The sequence below is a fragment of the Octopus sinensis genome, linkage group LG15 (assembly GCF_006345805.1).
Source record: "Octopus sinensis linkage group LG15, ASM634580v1, whole genome shotgun sequence".
In the NCBI taxonomy this organism is placed as follows: Eukaryota; Metazoa; Mollusca; class Cephalopoda; order Octopoda; family Octopodidae; genus Octopus; species Octopus sinensis.
In genome coordinates, this window is record NC_043011.1 from 26,191,077 (window position 1) to 26,208,263 (window position 17,187).

The following is a 17,187-nucleotide window of genomic DNA, read 5'->3' on the forward strand; positions in this document are numbered from 1 at the left end:
GAGAACCTTGTGCCTGGCAACTATGGCACCATGCTCCACCACAATTTTCCCAGGCACTGCCGGTAGGGTGTATGCCTTACATTGGGGATCACTATTGTAGACAGATGAAAAATAGGGAAATGATGTGAACTGTGGAGAGGGAAGAAAGAGATGCTTAATGACAGAGACAGAGGTTAAAGTTATGTAGGAACAAATATACTGAGTGACCAACAAAGGTGGAGATGAGGTTGCAATTTATATTCACAAATGTGTTTCTGTTATACTTAAAACTTTAGTTGTTTTTATAACATACATGCATACACACATATTGCAACATATGTGCATACACACACAAATAACTGGTTTGAATGCTTAAACTCTATTAAAAGCATCCAGGGACCAGATGGCGATATGTTAAACAAGAAAATATGGTAGGTCTACCACTTTGTCTTGTACAAAGAAACTGCATTCATTGCAAAAATGCACATACAACATTGCATATATTGAAGAAACTGCACATGTTATTGATGCTTCACACACTGTAAAAAGCATATTAATCTATTTATGATTTGATGCTGGCACAGGCTGGATGGGTTGCTATGGTCTGTATCATTTCTTATTGGGAGCTGTGCAGTTGCTCCCATAGACTGGTGCTAGATTCCAGCATTTGGCATCTGGATGTTTTCCCTATTGCTAGAATGCACTGAGTGCTTTTTTTGTCTCATGGCACCATAACAAGAGAGATTGAATAATTTTTGACAAGACCTAAAGTTACCTCACAACCTATATTTTCTCTGCTGATGTGCCAACGACTTTACATTGAATATTAGATGCACATTCTAAAGTAATCGGCACATTAGCAGAGAAAGTGTAGTGTTGTGAAGTTTCTTTGCCAGCTTATTGTAAAAAATTATATACATAGTAGAAGCTAAAGGCATTATAGAAATATACCTACTTATGCAACTTTGATTGCACATACTATAAAACTTGCCAGTGTTGGGGGAATGCACATATAGAAGAACTCATATTGTTGAAACAGAATTACTTTGTAAAACAGTACGCATTTTCAGAAATGTACATATTCTGGTTTACTAGAGAGGAAACATTGTAGAAAGTGTTTGTGTTGCAAATAATCCAGAAAATATATATGTTGTAGAAAATGCACATATTGCAGAGAATATACTCTTATTGAGTCGTCTTTGGATTTCTTCCTCCTTTGATCATTGGTTCAAGAATTCCAGAATTTACACAAATTATATATATTGCAGAAATTATATGTATATATTGTGGAAAAGAACCTACAACAATTGCCCACCCATGTGCCTCCACATGTATCGTCTGCTTCAAGCAATTTCCAAGACTTGTCGGTTAGTTCCCCTTGCTGTACGTGATTTTCGCGAGATTTTCCGCCATATTTCTCCTACCTTGAAGCTGAAGCTACAAAACGGCTATCCATTATTATTTTGGCGTTAACGCCTTAAAGAAACCTCATACACAAATATAGGATTTTCACCATTAGCGAACATCGTATTTTTTCCTTTGTGTGAAAGATCCGTATCCAGTAAGTGGAAGTGTAGCTGTGAGTCGGAAGAAAGGGACTGCTAGAAACAGCAAAATAAGGCAAAGGGGTCGGTGTTTAAAGAAAAGGCGCACCTCATGCCAGTTAAGTCACAAAAATTACTTATAAAACAGCAACTGTGTATTCAATTTACTCTCTACATACACCCGAATATATAATATACAGTATATATATCACACAGATTGAAACCAACACAGCAACGCTCTAAGCTTTATCGACGGAACAAATGTCGCAGCGATACCAGAATCACCAGTATTATTATTATTGTTGGTAATATTTTTTGACTACTTCACCATCTCTTGCCATTTAGCGTGTTGAAGGAAAAAAAAAAAAAAAAGACGTCGGGGAAGCCATCCATCCAGTAGTCGGATTCCCTAAAGTGCGAAAGGGACTGCAAGACCCCAGATTTTTATTCAAAGGAGGGCCCAGGTCATTTTTGGCCGAAGAAATCGGAATGCATGCCTCTCTCAAGCGTTAATAAGTTCGCTTCTGAGGATAGCAACACTACTACCAATAACACTACCACCAGCACCACCACCACCAATAATAGTAATAATAGCAACAATAATAATCACCAGAGCCGGTCGAGCGAGGAGAATACGAACCACCGCAAGCGTCGTTTAAGTGGCTCAATAGTTGCAGTGAGTAGTACAGTCGGAGTATCATCTGAGAGTAACAGTATTGGCGTTAGTAGTAGTAGTGGTACGTTGAGTAATACCAGCTCCAGTGATACAGCGACAGGACCTACAACATCAGCATCAGTAATATTGTCGACTACTACAACAGCAGCGGTAGAAATAAGTTCAGACAGTGGCTGTTCCAGTTGGTCGAGACCATTAAATAGTACCGCCACTACTCCACCACCATCATCATCATCATCATCGTCAACATTAGTAGACTCTACTTCCGACTCTTACCAGCGTCCGTCTTCTCCGTCGAATCATAAGAAAATCAAAGTGTCCATTAGTCCCACGGCGGGATTGGCATTTGACCTGGACAGTACAAGCCAACACAACAAAAACAACAACAACACAGTAATAACAACGACAACAACAACAGCAGCCACAGTACCACTGCCATCACCAGCAATAGCAGCTACTGACTATAATACTGCCAACGACACTAACACCAACATTAGTGATAGTAGTGTTGTGAGTGTCAACCACTCCAGTGGTGGAGATAACAGTGCAGAAGGTGCAAGAACAACAACAACAACAGCAGCATCATCGGGAGTAAGTGAAGAAACAGAACATACTGGAAGTGGTCAGGGTGGAGGTGCCAGCTCTGGGACTGACAGCTCTTGCTCCTCAGTCGAACCATCCACCACCATCTCAACTGTCATTGCTACAACATCAACAACAACAACAGCAGCAACAACTAAAGTTGAAAGTGTGTCGGCAGTGGCGTCGTCGTCGACAACAACAACAACAACAGCCAAAAGCGGAGAGGTCAGTGGCCCCAACAGCACCGCCGCCGCCACCACCACTACCACTTCTCCTACTACTACCACCACCACCACTAACAGTACTAACGGCATCAGACCGACTGTTGTGACTAGCAAAGTGAATTCGCAAACCTTCAACAACAAAGCAAGTGACGACCAGGACCTAAACCTCAGCACTGCCACCAATACCATAACCACTGCTACTACCACTTCCACCCTCACTCCTACCACCACTTCTGCCAGTTGTACAGGTACCTCAACCAGTACAACAACCACAACTACTAGTAACTATACAACTAAGACTTTCACTGCTCCGTCTACTTCGAGGGACAAAAGTGGGCAAAATATAGAAGGTCCTAGCAGCAGCAGTGGTGGTGGTGGTGGTGACAGCGGCGGCGCTGGCAGCAGCAGAGGTGGTAGTGGTGGACGTAAGGAAGAGAAAGAAGACGACGACGACGACCGCAACCACAATCATCATAAACAAGAAGAAAAAGAAGAAGAAAGTAAAAGAAAAGGAGAGAGGAGAGAAGAAGGAGAAAGAGACAGAGGTGAGGGAGGAGGAGGAGTAGACGCAGCAGCATCAACAGCAACACCAGTAGCAGCAGCAGCGGCTGTAGACGAAGTGGTAGAGAGAGAAAAAGAAGGTGATAGAGGAGTGAGAACAATGACCGAGTCTGAGAGGAGACCTAACTTCTCCGCTCTGACCAACTCCAGCAATGGTATCAGCAGACACCATGCTTCACCCCTCAACGCCGCCAACAGACCCGCCGCCGCCAAAAAATTGGTCATCAAAAATTTCAAAGGTGAGGGACCAATCTCTTCTGCTTGTTTGTTTGTTTGTCCGTCTGTATGTATGTATGTTTGTCTGTCGGGTGGATGCACCCTCATGTTTTCGGGTAGTCCAGTCATAGTACAGGAATACTTTTTTTTGTTAGACTGACAAATCAAAATAATAATAAAAAGAATGGTTTTTAACAAAAAACTCGAGAGCATAAAATACTCCAGAGTGTAGAACACACTCGATGAAATCGATCCCGATTATTCGACTGGTACTCATCATTTTATCGAGTCTGGAAAGAATGAATTGCGAATTCGATTCAGGCAGTATTTGAACTCTCAGTATAAAGCGACAACTACATTGAAGTCTTTAATTTTGTTCGACGCTCTACTAATACTGCTATTCAAAGAAAAAAACAACAAACAAACAAACTAATATCTAAGGTTATTATATAGTATTTTATGCACTTATTGATAACTGCATTGGTGATTACATGGACCTGGATGCATCACTGGTACACTTGTACTTAATCGATCCCGGAAGCAGGAAAAGACGAAGTTGTCGACCCCTTCCCTTTTTTTAGTAATTATAATAGATACGTATGTATTATAGATACATATATATATATGCAACTCTTTACGTATTATATGTACGTATATTTGCAACTATATATGTGCGTGTGTATTACATGTAAATACATGTAACTATATGTTTGTGTATATATACACATATGTTTCAAGTGTGTGTATATATCTGGCAGATGTGTGTTCTATATGTTCCATAGAAATTCTTTTGAATATTATCTTTCCTCGAATATGTCTCTTGTCATGACTATGTATATAGATACACACACACACTTATGAAGCATATAGTTATATAATTATTGGCGTGTCTGTGGATAAACTTCCCTAAAAATGATTTTGTTTTGTTTTGTTTTAAATTTCTCGAAATATGAACAGGTCAACGCGGGAGAGCCTTTACGTTCTCTATCTCAACCTTCTAGAAATAGTTGTTAGATCTCTCTCAAATATTGCACTTCTACTGGGAGAACAACACATTGGATATTGTAGTTCTAAATATGTAATATCCAAGAGAAAGACACGATTGTCATGGCCTTCGATCATCAGTCTGTTCAGTTTAGGCTGGGTGAATGGGTAGCAGAACAACATAAATCTTTCCCAAACATTTGTTTTTCTTTATATGCATATGTACACACACACACACACATTTTCTATTGTGGTGTGACCAAGGATTCAACGCCCAACGTCTGATACTTTATTTAGTGTTCTTTCATTCACTGGCTATTTTATTATGTCCAATACCCATGTTCTTACCTCGCGGTACTTATAATATTAAAAAGGAAACGGGATGAATGCCTCACTTCACATTCTCCATAATAAAAATATAATTTCGTACTTCACTTTTGATGGCCGTCATTGTGATGCATTGTGGGTATTTAAAGATGGCAGCGCACACAGCCTTACATGTGTTCAATGGGTGTATTGTCATTTGCACAAAACATTTACGGGTATTCGCTGATATGCTTATACATAGCTAATGGTTTAGGGCCTTTTTTTCCTCTGTTAAGTGAGTCGACTTATCTAGTGATAAGTCGATATTACTGCTTGCCTCGTGTGTTTATGAAACCAAATACGGGTGTGAATAGATTTATATATTTATACACATACAAAGGCTAATGTTTGTCTACGCAGGATAATTACCATTCGTTTAGAACTAATAAAATTCTGAACTTCGACTTTAATCCCATATATATATTATTATTATTATTATTATTTCGTCCTTAGGTAACGATTTAGTAAGAATGACATACTTGTTTGGTGGCAGGTACGTCATTCTTCTCTACGTTCTGAGTTCAAATTCCTAGCTGAACTCTGCGGTCGATGTAGTCGACTTATAATAATAATCGACAGAAGTTATAGAGTGATTCTAGACTCGATAGTTTCCTGCATGGCATTTATCAGACGAAGTGCTGATGCACAAATCTTTGGAAGGCCCCTGAGTTACTCTAACTTCTGCCGAGTAATAATAATAAAAATATATATGCTCATGTTTTGAATTCTACTTTCTTGTTTGTGTCATCAAGCCTGTGTATGTGTTGAATTTACTCAATAGAAGTCTTTAAAAAAAGCATGACCCTCGTTTCTACTTTAACTTTCCCGTAAATCTGAAACTTCATATATGTTGTCTTTTGTTTTGTTTATTATATACATGTTATTTTTGTTTAGTTATTTTCTCTTTTAACATTATTTCGACCGATGGTTGCACGATTCACAAGCTGCTTAAAAAAACAAAAAACAATTAAATACGAGTTCACAAACTAGTATTTAATCTTTTCAGACGATGATGCCCGATTACAGGAATCTCTCGCTTTACGGAAGTAATGCATTCCCGAAAGTCTGGCCGTATTGCGAAATTAATTTTTCTATTGATTTTCATATTAAGTGATATTACGTTCCCACCAAAAGAAAAAAAAAAAAGCTCAAGAAAACAACAGAGAACAAAAAGCACAATCACCTTCATACATGAAAATAACTTTCTAAGCAGATACGATACAATATATATACATAAAATAGAAAACATTTCAAGAGGAAGAAGGGAATTAATAAGAATCGTAATATCATTAGATACGCTCTTACCACAGTAGATGTTGACTACTCTGTGAATAGTGGTGGTGGAATTAGCGTTAATAGGATGATGAGGGACAATATTTACTATCTTCATAGTTCATTTATCTTGAACATCATCTTTAGGGGTGACTCGCTTATCCAAAGAGGTTTTTGTTGTTTGTGACACATCATCTCTTTGTACAACTCCGTATAAGAACTGAGCTCATTATAAACTCTTTTAATTTGTATGTTATGTTTATAATTAGGATCATTATCAACAAAAACCTGCAGACCTTTAGCAATAATTTTTGTAGCCAATTTAAGTGGTGATGTTGGAACTTCCATTGTCTCGTCCGTATTCTCAACTTGTTCACTTTCTAACTGCATCAACTCCTCATTAGATAAACTTTCTGGGATACTAACAACTCGGTCACATCATCTCCATCCTTTTGCAAGTGTCACAATCTCTTTCTGAATTTGATGCAGACTCTCCGCCTGAGAACTTGTAATGTTATGGATATAACCTGGCCTTAAATTTTTCCGAGCATTATTCAAAGTTGAAGGTTTCACTTCATCCCATGACTCTGCTCTATTATCCACAGCATCCATTGTGTTGAATTTCTTTCAGAAATCTTTAACTGTAAGTTTATCCTCCTTGTCATTTGCTCTCATAAGTTGCTTGAAAGTTCTTCTCATATAATATGTCTTGAAGTTGGTTATCACACTTTGATCCATTGGCTGGAGCAAAAGAGTATTCTTGGGGATATATTCTACTCTCACATTATCAGAAAGGTCATCTAAATTTGCTGGGTGATTTAGTGCACTGTCTAAAAGCAATTCTTTGTTGGAAATATTGTCTGGCACTGTTCCTTTTTATGGCAGGATGAGAAACGTTTGTGAAGTACTCTTTGAAAGCTCTTAGTCATCCCTATTTTTTTATTTGAATGTCAAATCAGAGGTAGATTAAACTTGGTGTAACCTTTAAAAGCCCTTAAATTTTCAGAGTGATGAACTTGTAAGGGCTCTAATTTCATATCACTCACTGGTGGCATTTCCTTCCCCAAAATGTGTCAGATGATTTTTGGAAGTTTTAAGTCCTGGTGTTGATTTTCCTTCTTGAGAAATAAAAGTTCCAGCAGGCATGCGCTTCCATCAACTAGTATTCTTGCTCTGGTGTGTAGCCCCCTTCTGCAATCATCTTCTTCAGCTGCTCAGGATAATTAGTTGCAGCCTCTGTATCAGTGCTTGTAGTTTCACAAGTCATGTTTGTTGTGCAAATTCATTCTCTTTTTAAACCTTTCAAATCAGCCTTTACTAGCCAAAAAAGGGTTTTCCATAGAATTTTACCTTCCTTTTTCTGCAAATTGTCATATAAACATTTTACTTTATTTTAAAAAAATTACCATTGTGTTTATTGGCACATTATGTCAATTATGATCCTCGATCCATTCAATCAAAAGTCAGTGCATTTGTAGCATTATATTAGATCTGTGGAAAAATAAGGTCCAGACAGTTAATGGAGTAGCTTCTTGAGCACTTGACATAATTTTCTCCATATTGTCATATATTGTTCCTACTGTAGATGTTGCAAGATTTGATTATTTAGGTAACATAACTTGGTTTTACTTTCCTATCAAGTCTTTTTAAAACATCAGGTTTAATATCCAGTGGAACTCTTTTACAGCAAAAAAAAAAAAAAAACATCCTGTAAAGATCTGATTTGTGAGAGCTGAAAATTGTTTTATTTTATTGCTGAAATAAAGAAAATGTGATGAAAAGATAAATGATTACAGTTAACTGAAGGGTCACCCAATTTTATAAGCAATTTGCTCCTTGCACTGCTGACTTAAAACATAAATGCATACACTCATGTTTTCATACATGCTAATATCTTTTGTAGCTAGTGGAGTCAAAAGTCGGTGGGTTGATAGTGGGGATGATGTGGGTTGCATTGATTTAGATGTTAGTGATACTGGGTATTATTGGTGTTGTAGTAGTATATTTCTTACTAATTGTATTGTTGTGGCTGTTTAGTCTCAAATTAAGCCTCTTAGACCAAAGATCAAAGACCTCTCATTCAACTTTGAAAATACACAAGGATATCTCATGTTTATATTTGAAATGGATTTGCTTATCAATTTCATACTATACATTATTGTTGGTGGTTGTGTTGACAGAAACACATATACACACACATACCCATTCATATATATGCAAACACATACTCACATTATGTATATTTTATATACATCTATGTGTGTAACGTGATGATAGTTTTTCAAATCATTAACTGTATACTAAAGTGCAAGCTGCCATTGCACTAAGAAGAAAGTGTAGTTTTTAAAATTTAAAACTATACAAGTCTCCATTAGAGCAAAATTACAGGCCGTTTCCTGAAATAATGGTCATAATTTACAATTTCTGTTAGCATAAGAGGTGGCCGTAACATGGGGTATGCCTGTATATGGTCTCATAATGCAGAATTTCTTTTCATGACCCTCCTGAGACTGCTTCTGATTCTGAGATACATGACTAGTTTTAGAGAGTTCATATTAACCAGTTTTACATATGAACCCTTTACATTGTTCTAAACCTGGGCATAATATTAAAAACAAAGTTATTTTACTAAATTTTTCTATATTTTTTGTTTTCAAGACAGTGTATATATACACACACACGCATCATTAAAAATATGTACAGGAGTGTTTGATAATACAGTGATACAATCTGCAAATATTCCTCTGACATTGACTTCAGTATATGATCACCATCAACAGAAATACTTTCTGTTGGGTCCATCTTTAGGTGTACACATTCTTGAATATTTTATGAATGAAATGGAGCTTCCACCTTGATCAAAATATTGATTTCAAATTTTGGCATGAGGCCAGGGGATAAGTCAATTACATCAATCCCAGTGTTCAGCTGCTACTTATTTTATAGACTCCATAAGGGTGAAAGGTCAAGTCGGCCCAGTGGAATTTGAATTCAAAACGTAAAGGCAGATGAAATGCCACTAAGCATTTTGCCCAGCGCGCTAACGAGTCTGCCAGTTCACCACCTTACCTCCATCAAAATATTCTCATATGCTCCCAAGAGATTTATGAGCCTGTGGATCTCTTGAGCTCTGGTACTGTAATTGCACCACTTTCAGATGGTACTGCATTCTCTACATTTGTTACCAGTGGTGGGGTGTATGTGCATGCATGCACGGCTTTGTGGTTAAGAAGTTTGCTTTCCAACCACATGGTTTCAGGTTTAGTCCTGCTACATAGCACCATCGGTGTCTTTCATTGTAACCCCAGGCTGATCAATGTCTTGTGGATCGATTTGGTAGATGGGAAATGAAAGAAGCCCATCGTGTGTACTACTGCCTCTTTGCTTTGGCATTTTGTGATAGTTATAAATGAGTATCACTGACATACTACTGGTGTCCTTAATGTTTCCAATCTTCCATGAACATGTCCAGTCACAGAAATATTATCCTACTTGGAAACAAGTGAGGATTGGTGGCAGGAAGGGCATTCAGCCATAGAAACTCTTTCTATTCTTTCTCTCTGTAACTATGTACCCCCTCTGTAGCAAGACATCTGTTTCTGCCTCTCTATTTCTGTGTCACACTTTAACCTTTTATCATTCGACACAGGATCACATCTTCCATTACCCCCTCCGTTATAACAAGACTCCCATTTCTACCTCTCTGTCACACTCTAACCTTTCCTCTGACACAAGTTTCCCTCCTCAAATGCCCCTACCCCTCTCAAAATTCCTTATCTTGTGAGTTATTTGGTGACCCTGCCGGTGCTGGTTCCATGTAAAAAGCATCCAGTCCATGCTGTAAAGTGGTTGGCATTTGGAAGGACATCCAGCTGTAAAAGTTATGCCAAAACTAACCTCACCTGTGCTAGTTAGTGCCACATAAAAACACTGAGTTCACTCTGCAGAGTGGTTGGTTTTAGGAAGGGCATCCAGCCATAAAAACTCTGTTAAAATAGACACAGTAGCCTGGGGTAGCCTTCTACTTGGCTGGCTCCTGTCAGCCATCCTATTCATGCATGCATAGAAGATGGACATTAAATGATGATGATGATGATATATCATCATCATCGTTTAACATCCACTTTTCAAGCTGGCATGGGTTGGACATTTTGAGGACTGGCAAGCCAGGAGGTTGCATCAGGCTCCAATCTGATCTGGCAATATATATATTTGAAAGTTTTTGCAGCTGAAATAGTGCAAGTTTTCTATCAAATGTTGGTCATTTCTAGACCTGTTTGTATTCATTTGGATAATTTCTGTCTCCATTGTCTAAGGAGTTTTCCTTAATAGGATTGTATGCATACTGTGTGGATGAGTTTTACTTCCTCACATCTTTGCAGACAGACTTTGCTAACACTCATATCTTGCCTTTCCTTTATTAATGAAGTTATAATGTATATGAATCCTCCTCTATCCATTTATTTTGGGCTGTATTTATAAAAAACAAAGCTTTTTAGGAATAGTTATCCCTATCTAGACACAAGACCTCACCTTATGCTTCAATCCAGCCCAGAAAGGCAAACAAGCTCGATGCTTCTGATTAACCTCAGGTCAGGTCCAGCTGAGTAGACCAATGATCAAAGATCTTACTGCAGAGACCATTCCATCATTTTGTATATGGAATGTATCATTTGTTTTTTTAAGCTTGCTGTAATTTGAAGAAATGTGGCTGCTGTTTTTAGCAAGTTGAGTAACCACATGAACACACTCTTGTTGGCTTCTGATTCAGTGAGTAGAATACCATGGTCCCAAAATATAGACTACTCTGTAACAAGTGATTTGAATATTTCAGATTTCAAAAAGAAGTTAAATTTTTGTTACAAATTCTGAATAGTATTTTCTAAATCTAATATATACTTAATATTGGAGAGTAGTATCTGTGCAGTTTGAAAGGTTTATTGTTACTGTCATCACCATCATCAGACCAAACACCTTCCTATCAGTTTCTAACAAGATTACAAATATGTTCACCAGTTCCTATCAACAATGATGAAATTGTTTCAGAGGGAATTTAGACAAATTGGTAACTTAATCTGGCTAGAGGTGAAGGGAAAACTCAATTACATCAACTCCAGTACTTATCTAGTACTTTATTTACCCCCAAGAAAGATGAAAAGCAAAATTAACCTCAGAGGGATTTGAACCTAGAATGTATAAAGAGTTGAAAGAAAAACCTTATGGCATTTTGTCTGATGCTCTTAAAATAACAATAATTGTTTCTAATAATATAAGCAAAGGGTTTGAAATAAGAGATAAGGGTTAGTTGATTAAAGTGACTCCAGTGCTTGTGTTTTATTTTATCACCCCCACAGGGATGAAAAGTAAAGTTGACTTTGTCAGGATTTAAACTCAAAGCATTAACAAGTATTGATGTCCTAATGAATTTGTCAGTCCACTATGTTTTTATTATTATTATTATGCCTTCAGAACATTTTTCATACACTTATGTGACTTTTTCATAGTATGTAACTGGTACTTTTTGGGCCACCTGTTACAGAAGAATGAAACATAAGATCTGTGCTGTAGAAAACTATATGCTAGAAGGTAGTTGGTGATATTTTATTTAGACTGTCTGTGGCTTTGTTGATAATAATAATAATAGTTCTTTCTGATTTGGCACAAGCAATTTTGAGTGGGAGAGGGATAGTTGATTACATCATTTGAGTACTTTGCTGATACTTTATATTATTGACCCTGAAAGGATGAAAGATTAAGTTGATTTCAGTGGTATTTGAACTCAAAATGTCAAGAGTAAGAAGAAATGCTTTGCAGCATTTTGTTCAGTATGGTAAAAAATTTTGCCATCTCACCATCATAATGATAGAAATGGTTTCAAGTTTTGGCACAAGGCCAGCAAGTTTTGAGGGGAATAGGGTAAGTCTATAACATTGACTTCAGTTCTCAATTGGTACTTATTTCAACCCCGTAAAATTGTAAGGCAAAGTCAACCTCAATGGAGTTTGAACTCCAAATGTAAAGAACCAGAAGAAAGGCTAAGCCTTTTGTCTGACACAATAACAATTCAGCCAATTTACCACTTTATAATAATAATAATATTAATAATAGTCTAAGCACAAAGCCTGAAATTTTGGGAGAGGAGGAAAGTCGATCACATTGACCCCAGTACTTGACTGGTACTTAATTTATCGACCCTGAAAGGATAAGTCAACCTCAGCAGAATTTGAACTCTGAAGGTAAAGATAGGTGAAATACCACCAAGCATTTTGCCCGGTGTGCTAACAATTCTGCCAGCTCATCACCTTAATAATAATAATATCTTTCTAATTTGGGGAGGAAGATTATTTTTCTTTCTTTACTACCCACAAGGGGCTAAACACAGAGGGGACAGACAAACGGATTAAGTCGATTACATTGACCCCAGTGCGTAACTGGTACTTAATTTATCGACCCCGAAAGGATGAAAGGCAAAGTCGACCTCGGCGGAAATTGAACTCAGAACGTAACGGCAGACGAAATACGGCTACGCATTTCGCCCGGCGTGCTACCGTTTTTGCCAGCTCGGGAGGAAGATTATTGATTACATCTATCCCAGTGTTTAACTGGTACTTACATCATTGGCCCTGAAAGGATGAAAGACAAATCCGACCTGAGCAGACTTTGAACTCGGATTGTAAAGACAGATAAAATGCCACTAAACATTTTGTTTGGCATGCTAATGATTCTGCCAGCTCACTGCCTTGATGATAACAGTGGTAGAAATTATGCTGCAACTGTTATGTTTAGCACTCCACATAGATTTTCATAATCCATTCTGTTTTCTCTATTCTTATTCATTAACTACTATACTGAGCAGTATTACCACATATGACTACAGAGCAAATGTAAGGAAAATAAGGATAGACACAAGTTTATATTAAAATTTCTACACACATTTCACCATTGTGGTTGTTTGGAGCCCTGCAACAGTTGTTCCAAATGCATAGAGATGCACAACAAATCCTCAGGGAACACTTTATTGTATCAAGGATGATGATGATAATGATTTCAAATTTTGGTGCAAAGCCAGCAATTCCAGGAGAGTGGGTAAGTTGATTACATCGACTCCAGTACTCAACTGGTACTTATTTTATTGACCCTGAGAGGATAAAGGGTAAAGTCAATCTCAGCAGCATTTGAACTCAGAGTGTAAAGACAGATGAAATGCTGCTAAGCATTTTGCCTGGTATGCTAATGATTCTGCCAGCTCACTGCTTCCTTAGTAATGATAATAATAATAATCCTTTCTACTATACGCACAAGGCCTGAAAATTATGGGGAGATTGACCCCAGTGCTTAACTGGTACTTATTTCAGTTTATGTAGTATGAGGAGGAGGACAGAGTTCTTGCATTTAATATCTTTTGATAGGCACAGATGTTGCTGTATGGTTAAGAAGTTTACTTCCTGACCATATGGTTTCAGATTCAGTGCCACAGCATGGGACCATTTGCAAGTATATTCTTCAGGAGCCTCAGGTTGACCAAAATCATATGAGTGGATTTGATAGATGTAAACTGAAAGTAACTTGTGTGAGTATGTGAGTAAATATACATGTGTGTATGTATGTCTTTTTAACCCGCATCGATTTGCTGCCAATTCAAAAGTTTTCCAAACTCTTATTTATGATCTCCTTTATGCAGATGACTGTGACTTAGTCACTAATACAGTGGATGATATGCAAATACTTGTGAATTATATTTCTGCTTCTTGCCAGGCATTTGGCCTTGGCATTAACCTAGACAAGATTGCTGTAATGTTCCAGCTTGCACCAGGAAACCGCAATGTGGATGGAACCAGCTATCTTAGTTAAAGGAACAATACTGAAAATAGTCGACAAGTTTGTCTACCTGGGCAGCACACTCAGCTGTTCTTGCTCCCTGGATGATGAAATATCTTTTAGGCTGCAGAGAGCAACTGATTCCTTCCAGTCTCTTCAGTCTCATGTCTAGTCCTTGTATGGCATCACAAGGCGAACAAAAATTGCTGTGTACCGTGCATGTGTACTAACATTGCTCCTTTACTCATGTGAGACATGGACTCTTTACAAATGTCCTTGAATGCTTCCATCAGAGATGACTGAGACACATTCAGAATGTTGGCTGGACTTTAAAAAACTCTAGATACACAGGTCCTGAGGAAAGCTGATATTCTGAGTATTGAGGTGATGGTGCACAAACACCGGTTACATTGGACTGGACACCTTGTTAGAATGAATGATTGCAGGATCCCTAAACAGATGCTATATAGGGAACTATAGTGGAAGGTGACCCTGGCAGAAGCCAAGTTTGCGATTTAAGGACTGTGTAAAGTCCTCATTAAAGGTCTGTGAAATACAGGAGGCTAACTGGGAGAGCAATGCTTGTCCTCACCACAGATACAGGAAACAAGTAAAGGAGGGAGTTGATACCTTTGAAGGAGCACGTATTCAAGAAGAATTTAAGCGTGGAAAAAGCTTGGTCTGTAATGTTTGCAGTCGTATATGTTTGTCAAGAGCAGGGCTTGGTGGTCACTGACAGAGCCGCAAGTATAAAGTATAAGGTAATCTTGAGTGCACAATATTCCTAAAGGTCAGCAGTGGTTTTCCTTGGTCACAAGTGGACAACCATCCTGTATGTATATGTGCGTATTGTCATTGCATATTGTGTGTATATGTGTGTGTATACTTGTGTTTCCCTGTCTTGGCATCATGTGATAGTTGTAAATGAGTATCACTGTCATAATAGCAGCGTCATTCATTTTCAGTATCCTGTGAAAACATGTCTGGGCATGGGATAATATTACCATGCTTGGAAACTGGTGAGGTTTGATGACAGGAAGGACATCTGGCCATAGAATATTTGCCTCGGTGAACTCTGCAATAACCCTAGGCCAACTAAAACCTTTTAAATGGATTTAGTAGATGGAAACTGATTCAGTAGGAGGAAAGTGGAAGCATCCTGTTGTGTATTTCTAAGTTTGTATTTCTGTTGACCTTCATGTGTTCAGTGGTTGTAAACAATGACCCTTGCATTCACACTAACAATGCAGGCTGCATCGAAAGCACATCTGGTTTCCTTGAGATGTTATGTGATCTTTGTAAACAAGTCTCATTCAAACAATGTTATTTGTTTCCAGTTCTCCTTGAAACCATGTCTGGGCTATTTGTTATTCAGTAGATTGGGAGATTCTTACCTTACAAGGAAGCAGAAAATGTACTTTTATCTGATCCATGCCAGCAAGGAAAAGTAAATGTTAAATCAATGATGATGATACATTATATATATGTGTGTATATATATATATATATATATATATATATATAGATAGATAGATAGATAGATAGATATATGTGTGTGTGTGTGTATATATATATATATAATATAGATAGATAGATAGATATATGTGTGTGTGTGTGTGTGTGTATATATATATATATATATATAGATAGATATATGTGCAATCTTTTAGTTTAAAATGTGTCCTTCAACTTTCTTACATAGAGTATAACCAGTAGCATAGCTAGGGTAAACTGCATCCAGGGCAAGCTGCAAAAATGCGGCCCCCCCTTCCCCACCAATTACAAAATCCATGATATTATATAGTACTTATTTGTTACAAGTAATTAATGTTTTAAAGCAATATTTTAGGAATAAATACTTTACCAGGGGGTTCATTTACCTGCCGGTTCAGTACAGCCTGTAATTCAAAATATAAATTTTTTGAATGTTTACTTTTGCAAAGCCTTCTTTGACACCCTTTGTAAAAATGTCTAGACATGAATGTAGACAGCCATCATATTGAATTTTCCTTCAATAACAGCATAAAACGATATGCTGGAAATCCATACTTACAATTGCAATTTTATAAATGGAGTTCAAGCTTATCATATCATGGGTCAATTCTGCGCCCCACTTCAATTGGTGCCCAGGGTATGTGCCCCCTCCCCAGTTACGCTACTGAGTATAACATAAATCTTTAATAGTGTTCAATTTTTCCATAGTTACGTAAACAAACTGTAACAATAAAACTTTAGATACTTATTTTTAAATGTATACCTTTCTGAGGACAAGCATGTAGTGATTTAACCTAAATCTAATTTTTGACTGATAGGTCTTTTATTGGCCTTGAATGGATGAAAGCAGAGTTGAACTAGGTAGGATTTGAGCTCATGATGTAAAGTGACCATAACTAAATACTGTCTGTTATGATTTTAAAAAAAAAGAAGAAAAAATCCTTGTTTTAAATATTGAGATGTGAGATGATGCTACATAGAATGTTTCTTTGTATGTCTCCTTTAATTTTGGTTCTGACATCATCCTCTCTACCCCCAACTCCCTAATCTTTGGTACCACTGCTCAGTACCTTTCAGCATCAACATTTACTCACTCAAAATGTACCTTCTTTCATATTTACTTATATATGCCACAGCAGACATCTGAGTGCCTCCATAACTGCATTGTGCCCAACCTTTTGGAAAGGCATGAATACCTCAGCTACTTGTGTTCCTCATAAATTGGAACCTTCATTCAAGGTCTCACTTTTACTAATCATTGGCAAGTAAACTATTTCACTGAACTCGGGTTTCTCATACTTCTCAAGAAAAGCATATCTTCCTATCACTCTATTTTTAGGTTATATAAAGAACGTCTTATTTCAAGTGAAATCCAATTTAATCCTTTAAATTGTAGGTCTCAAAAGTCAGTTCTGTATTTAGGGAATATCAAATTTCTGTATTTGTGTAATATGTATTAAAGTAGGGCTTAG

At 37.4% G+C, this 17,187-nt stretch overlaps 1 protein-coding gene across 1 annotated transcript in view; it reads left to right on the top strand.

Annotated features, from left to right (window-relative positions):
• Positions 1-3,521: 3,521 nt before the first annotated feature.
• LOC115219630 (cullin-4A) overlaps positions 3,522-17,187 on the top strand; it is a 63,732-nt gene continuing 50,066 nt past the window's right edge. Inside the window, exon 1 of the mRNA XM_029789780.2 lies at positions 3,522-3,805. Within this exon, the coding sequence (XP_029645640.1) occupies positions 3,667-3,805 (139 nt within the window). The 5' untranslated portion in view covers positions 3,522-3,666. The remainder of the gene's footprint in view (positions 3,806-17,187) is intronic.